Source organism: Neopelma chrysocephalum, unplaced genomic scaffold (genome assembly GCF_003984885.1).
Source record: "Neopelma chrysocephalum unplaced genomic scaffold, ASM398488v2 Primary Assembly neopelma1_76, whole genome shotgun sequence".
In the NCBI taxonomy this organism is placed as follows: Eukaryota; Metazoa; Chordata; class Aves; order Passeriformes; family Pipridae; genus Neopelma; species Neopelma chrysocephalum.
In genome coordinates, this window is record NW_020897737.1 from 3,507,302 (window position 1) to 3,513,983 (window position 6,682).

Genomic DNA, 6,682 nt, shown 5'->3' on the forward strand with positions numbered 1-6,682 from the left:
TAAGAGAACACCTCCATTACTACCAATACAGACATAAACCCACCATATCTTATCTGGCATTGTAGAGCAGAAAAAGTAAGCAAAATAAATCGAATTTTAGCCACCTTCTCTTTAAGAAGTCCTTAGCATGCAAAACAGCCAAGCAGAGGATGCTCTGACATAGGAGCCAACAAGTCCCCACCAGTTTCCTCTCTCTCAAAGTCTTCCAGCTGCAACAATAATATTTTGTAGAGAGGGATTTATATAATCTGTTCCTATCACAAATATGCACTACCTTCTGCTGTGTTAAAAAGCAAGGAAAAATAACTGTGGGAAAATATAAAGGACAACCAATAAGGCAGAGAGCAAGGAAGAAAATTTCTCTGCTTGTCATTTCAGACACCTGATGAGCAGGTAAAATGGGTGCTCCAGTCCCCAGCCAGTGTAAACCAGAGTTAAAATGAGGAGCACTGAGGACATGCTGCATTATACTGGCTCACTGGCCAGGGCACCCACTCACCCCCACCCCAGGTGTGGGAAATACAGCTTCAAAGCTCTTCCAGTAAAGAAGACCTTTAAATGGCCACAATGACTCACAAGCCGAGTAACTTGCAATGCCCAGGGAGCTGCAAGTTCATCATCATCCTTACTCAGACCCTCACTGTTACTATGCACATGGGGTTTAAGGGATTCATCAGAAGTAGAGGGGGAATTTGGCAGATCCTTTAGTAGAATTCAAGTGGAATTTGAGAAATGAGGGACAAGAAACCATGAAGGGAAGCCAGAAGGTGATGTCTCATATTCCCAGTTTCCTTCTTCTTTCACTCTTCCCTGTTTTACAGATTATTCCCCTGTGTAACCTCTCCTCCTTCAGAGGCTCATGGATTTTTCCTCCCACCAGGTTTAATGCATCCCTAAACAAGCAAGCATCCTCTCCTGTCCTACTGCCCCTCTCATCTTCCTCAGCCTGGGGGAAGAGGGAGGGAGGAAAGAAAAGGTAAAGAAGTCAGACCTGGGCCTTTCTTAACTCCCCAAGAAAGGCTTTGGACAGTTTAAGCACAAAGGACCATCCCAGTGAGAGAAGTGGTACTTGTATTATGACCAAACACTTGGAAGCAGCCTTTCTCTCGCCATTAGAGAAGCCTCCCATCACATGTACAGTGTCCTGGGGAGCTGTAACAGGCTTGCTGATGCTTGGGACAAACATCACTCCATGCTCAGCCCCTTATGTCCATCTCCAGGAAAGTGCAGGAGGCCACTGCAGGAGATGGAGTCCTCACTGAACAGACCCCTTGGCTCTGACCTGCCACAGCCTCTCCTATGTCCAACAACCCTGCTCTCGTTTCTCCAGCAAAGGCAAACCGTGCAGGCAGGGAAAGCAGGCAGTTGCTCACTCTTCCTACACCTCCCCACCTCCCTTTGCTGCAAATTTTGAGGACAGGGGTCTGGAAGTTATTGCACTTACCCCTTTCCCTCACAACCCTTAGAGGGAATCAATTTTGCTTAGCTGCAAAAGGTTACTACAGCAGGAAATGCTGGGGAAGGAGCACATAAGGTCAACGATGTTACCACAGGAGAGAGACCTCCTACCCCCCTTTGTTTCTGATTTTTGCCATCTTTCTTAAACGAATTTGAAACAAACCACATGACAAAATATTTTAAAATGAATTCTCAGCCATTACACAGAAGCCACAATCAGTATGTTAAAGCTGAAAGAGAAATGACAGGATATAATCTTCTCTTCAAGTTAATGTGAAAAATCTAACAAAAAAATTCAATGAACAGCAGTATATTATTCTGATTCCATGCAGAAGTGTTTTAACTGTTTTGTAAAGTTATTGTGATCAAAAGATGGTGGGGGCAGAAAAAAGGAGGAACTACAGATTTCTAGAGTTTTTTTTATCTAGGAACTAGGGAAATATCTTCTACTGGCCTTTTTTTTCAAACCACTGCCCCCTTTTCCAAAAATCATTAATTCTTTATCAGTTGCAGTAGCAGTGCTAGTGTTTTCTATACAAAGTCATGCAGAAATATACACACACACTGCATTCAGAGATCTGTACCAGAAATTGGACTCACCAGAGCAAAAAAAGAACCTTAAACAATCTCAGCAGGGAGTGTAGAAGAAAGGAAGGGTAGGAAGATGCTTAAAATATATGTGATTAATTCTGTTCTGTGCTAGAATTTTAAACCAGCCTAGATTCTTTACTGCTTTAAGTAAGAATTTCTGAGTTTCTGTCACCAAGGAAAAATGAAGCAACACATTTTCATAAACATTATTTCTGTTTCATGACAATAAACAGAACAGTAAGAAAAATCTTTCCCTTTCTGGAAACATTCATCTTTAAAAACTACCTTCTGGAAAGCTGGTGCTTTATCATTTGACAATCAGAGTCCCAGATATGTTAGCAATAGTAGATAACTACTCTGTGAGATCAGACAGAAATCAAGTTAAAAAAATGCTTTGGAAAGTGTTTCTGATGTACAAGCAGTAGTAGACTCCTAATAGCTGTGGTGATGTGGTTTGCAGTTCCCGAAGTAATACCCACATGTCTCCAGTCCTGCCCCCCCAAATCGTTTAATCAATGTCAATATTCAGCTATGGTTAATGCTACCACACAGAACTGCTCTGCTGCACATCTCCCAGTGGACCTCACCTCCTCCTCTTTAAGCTTTTGTCTCCGTTTTTCTTCAACAGCTGCTCTCTTCTGCTCCTCCCTCTGCCTCTGTTCCTCCAGTCTTCTCCACCTCTCCTCCATTTGCTTTTCATACTGAAGTTTTGCTCTTCTCTCTTTCTCCAGTATCTGCTGTTCCCTGGCAGCTTATGCAGAGAAAAAGGTGCATTTCACTTTCTTCTTTAAAATTATTTGATAGCATGACACAATAGTGTAAAAGAACAAATAGTGTAAAAGTACACAGGGTCTTAGTACACTAAGATTAAAAACATAGTGAACAGAAGTGCTGAAACAACTAGTAAATCTAAGTGATTTGCTCAATAAACAAGTAAGGAAGCCTTTGTACATAAGGTGACAGTTTGTGCCCCTTACCTATGTAAAAACAGTGTACAGAACAGTTTAAAAACACTTTTTTGTTTATGCTTCAAATCTCTCTGTAGCTTAAAGCGAAATTATTTTTTCAGACATAACAAATGTTCCCAGTAAGCTTTGAAGTGAATCAGTTACGTATGTTGAAGCAAAAGCCCTTGGAATTTCTTTAAAACTGCTTCTTGTTATGGAGCTGCCTTCAAAATAAATACTTGAAAACAACATATGCTAAGTTTTCTATGAAGTTCTGAAAATACACCATTCAGCTCATAATTTGGTACTCCATCTTTACCCACTTCTGCCTTTCACATGAAAAAAAATTACTTTGTTATCAAGGGTTTGCCCAGTTGTTTACTCCAACTGGAGGAATAACCTTCTTGCGACATCACCTTGATACAGAAATTCAGACTGCAACATTACATACAGGACTGTTGCTTCAGGTTTATGTAGAAGAACAAGTAGCAGAAGTTGATGTGGCAAATCATGAGGAAAAATTCACTTTTCTCATGCAAGTGTATTCCATAAGAAGGCAGGAAAGAGGAGTTCAGTAAGCATGCCTACATACACACAAGCCTGTAATGTCACATACCAACACACATAAAGCCGATATCAAAGAAGGAATATTCTCACAGTTGCCAGGCTAAGAACTTGAAAGTTAGGGAAAGTCAGAATTAATGCTGTTTATACAAGACCTAGTCTTTCATCATGCTCACCTATTCAGCCTCACACTGCTCCTTCAGTTCCTGTTTCCTCGTACAGAACATTTTTGCCCTTCTAACTCTCTTGCAATATCTCCCCATCATTCCTAGGCTCTTGCCCAGCCATCTCAATTCCCTCTTCTGAGCCTTTTTACCTCAGCTCCTGCCCTCAGGCTCTTTAACTGCAACTGTGACCTTCAGTCCCTTTTGGCCTCACTACATCCTCAAGCCCTTGGGTGAAAGCCAGAGTCTTTCCAGCACCCAGATCCTTTCCCAACAGTTGTATTTCTTCCCCTTGAACACAGAATCCTCCTAAAATACTTCTTCTTCAAACTCATCCTGCTTAGCAGAACACCTGCTAGCTTATTCTTGCAAGAAATATAGTTGATGTTGTCTTCTTTTTTGCCTTACGAAAATCCACTATTCCTCCCCACCCAGGACAGGGGGGAGGGTGGTCAGTGCTGCCGGTGAGCCTGGATTGAATGTGTGAAGAGTCAGACTTGTCAATAGAAAGAGTTACCTCAGAGACAGTGGAAGACAAGTGACCATTCATTAATTATCCACAACTGCTAGCCATGTCAGGTAAAGCAGGTGGAAAAACAGCATGCTGGAGTTCTTAAAAACCAAAAATAAAGCACCCAGAGATTGTGCTAAGATTACCTTCTGAGTAACTAGGTGAAATCGGGGACTGATTCTGGACAGAGAAGCAAACCATTCTGTCATCATGAACATACACACAATTCTTGTTCCTTGATATTTAGGGATACAAAACCACTGATTAATGAGTTTTGGCTTTGCTGAAAAGGTTATTCCATGCTGCTGCAAAGTACCTACTGACTGCTTAAAGATCTGACCTCCTGGGGAACACGTTGCTTTTTTCTGAACTTCAAAAAGAAATTTGCCACAGTCAAACCGTGACCAAAATCCAGAGCTCCCCATTACAGAAATGGTCTCAACCCTAAAAAACTATGTTCCCAGAAGGCACATATGATGTCTGGGAAAAAACTGCAGTCAACATCTTCCAAATTCCCTGGGTCAACCACTCCCAAATTCTTCAGGTTTCAGTTTCTCTCTCATCTCTTCTGCTTTTTTAATCCAAGTCCTTTCCAATCTACTCATCATGCCACTTTCTCAGGAACCAGCAAGAAAGGGATAATCAAGAGGACAGAAGAGATAGCCTAGTCTGGGCATACCTGGAAGAGAAGTAAGCTACAGCTCAGGCTGGTTCATGCCCCAGATAGACAGAACCTCAGGGGAGATGAAGCACTAAACAGCAGCAGATTTTCACAGGAACTACCAAAAGGAATCTTGCTGACCAAGCCCATGGTACTAAAAAATGTCAAGTCACTGGTCTCAAGCCTCAGGTTTTGTCAAGAAATGGTCAGCAGTTTGTTTATTTAATGCAAGAAAAACAGTATTTTCCTATGATTCTTTTCACAGGTGTCCATACTGTTTCAGTTGACATTTCCTCAAAATATATGCCTAGCTTAAATTTTACAAAAATTATAAAACACTGACAATTCCTTCTGAAAGGTATTGTCAGGTAATCTCTAGGAACAGTGCTCCTAGCCTTTCTTGTCATTACAATAAGGAAAAATGAAGTTAATTGTTCAACATTTTTTAAATTTATATATATATATATACATATAGACTATAAAAAGTCCCAATTAATGTCTCAGAGTTAATTTTATTCATGCATATATATATTAACTGGGTATACAGTTATATATATATATATATATATATATATATTTTTTACTTTACACATACACACATATATATATTTTACAATTCCCTCAACATTTCCCTGGTTCTATTAATAGATTAAAAATACCTTGTTATTTAAAAAAATTCTCTGAAACCAATGCTTATGCTGTTCAGGAACTGAATAATATTTTTTCTCATCCTCTTGAAAGATTAATCATTTAAAAACTTATGGAAAAATATCTGCTTTAACAACTCTATGATATCTTTCAGTATGACTAAAACTCAACAGGTTAAAATTGAGGCTGCTTTACCAAATCATCCTACATGTTACCCTGAGTATTATCCAAAGCTTATTTGATATTTTTACAAATCAGAATACTAACAGTCAGTATCTTGAACATAAACCTATATTCAAAAGCACATAAATCAAAGAAGAATATCAGCTTGTAACTATAGAATATTAAACGCTTGAATGGAAAATCCAGAAAGACAGATTTTTTTTTTTAAATTTAATTCAAAAGAAGCAATAAAGACTAGGAACAGACTGAACCACAATGTTTTAAATTCACAACAGAAAAAATGCTGTTTGTTAGTTAATCCTATTAACACATATACATAAATAATACATACACCTCCTGCCAACTTACCAAGGTATTTCTCCCTTTCTTCTCTTCTTTCCTTTGCCAGTCTTTGTCTTTCATCAGTTTTTAAAAATCCATCAATGGCTAAAGACAGAGAGAAGAAAAAAAAAGTCTTAAAAAAGTGTTAGTAAAACTAAAGAAGCATCCAGAAGAAATAAAAAAATGCACCAAAATAAATAATTACTACTGCATTTAATAACTCCAATAACAAAAATAATTTTGCACTTGTGTGCATGCAGGTTAACAAGCTGGGATTTGGATAAATCCTGAGCAGAGTCTCCTACCTACTGCTGAACTCCAAGCACAGTTCCTCAGTGTAAATACCTGACTCCTCTTCTCAGAGCAAACAAGCATGCTGTTAGTATTTGTTTCAAAATGTAAAACTTTCTTGGGAAAAACCATAAGGATGCAATTAATATTTATTTATCTTTGTTAATAAGCTCATTTTAAATTTTTTTGCTAGAAAGAAAAAAGGTAGGTCAGAAAAGCAGTAAGCAGCCATGGGAAGTCCCAGCCTTCATCCTGATGGCTTACCACAGTCCCACAGTCTCCCTGCTCAGTAGCACCAGCTCATTTCAACAACCAGCAATTACCCCTGGATGAGGCTATGCAG

The 6,682-nt window shown here is 39.1% G+C and overlaps 1 protein-coding gene across 3 annotated transcripts in view; it reads right to left on the minus strand.

Annotated features, from left to right (window-relative positions):
* Positions 1-6,451, minus strand: part of MAP7D2 (MAP7 domain containing 2) — a 37,324-nt gene extending 30,873 nt beyond the window's left edge. For all 3 annotated transcript variants that reach the window (XM_027689196.1, XM_027689195.1, XM_027689194.1), the window contains exons 1-3: positions 6,354-6,451; positions 6,076-6,153; positions 2,637-2,800 (exon numbers count right to left, since the gene is read on the minus strand). In XM_027689196.1, coding sequence (XP_027544997.1) covers positions 2,637-2,800; positions 6,076-6,153; positions 6,354-6,423 — 312 coding nt within the window. In that variant the 5' untranslated portion in view covers positions 6,424-6,451. The remainder of the gene's footprint in view (positions 1-2,636; positions 2,801-6,075; positions 6,154-6,353) is intronic.
* Positions 6,452-6,682: the final 231 nt, after the last annotated feature.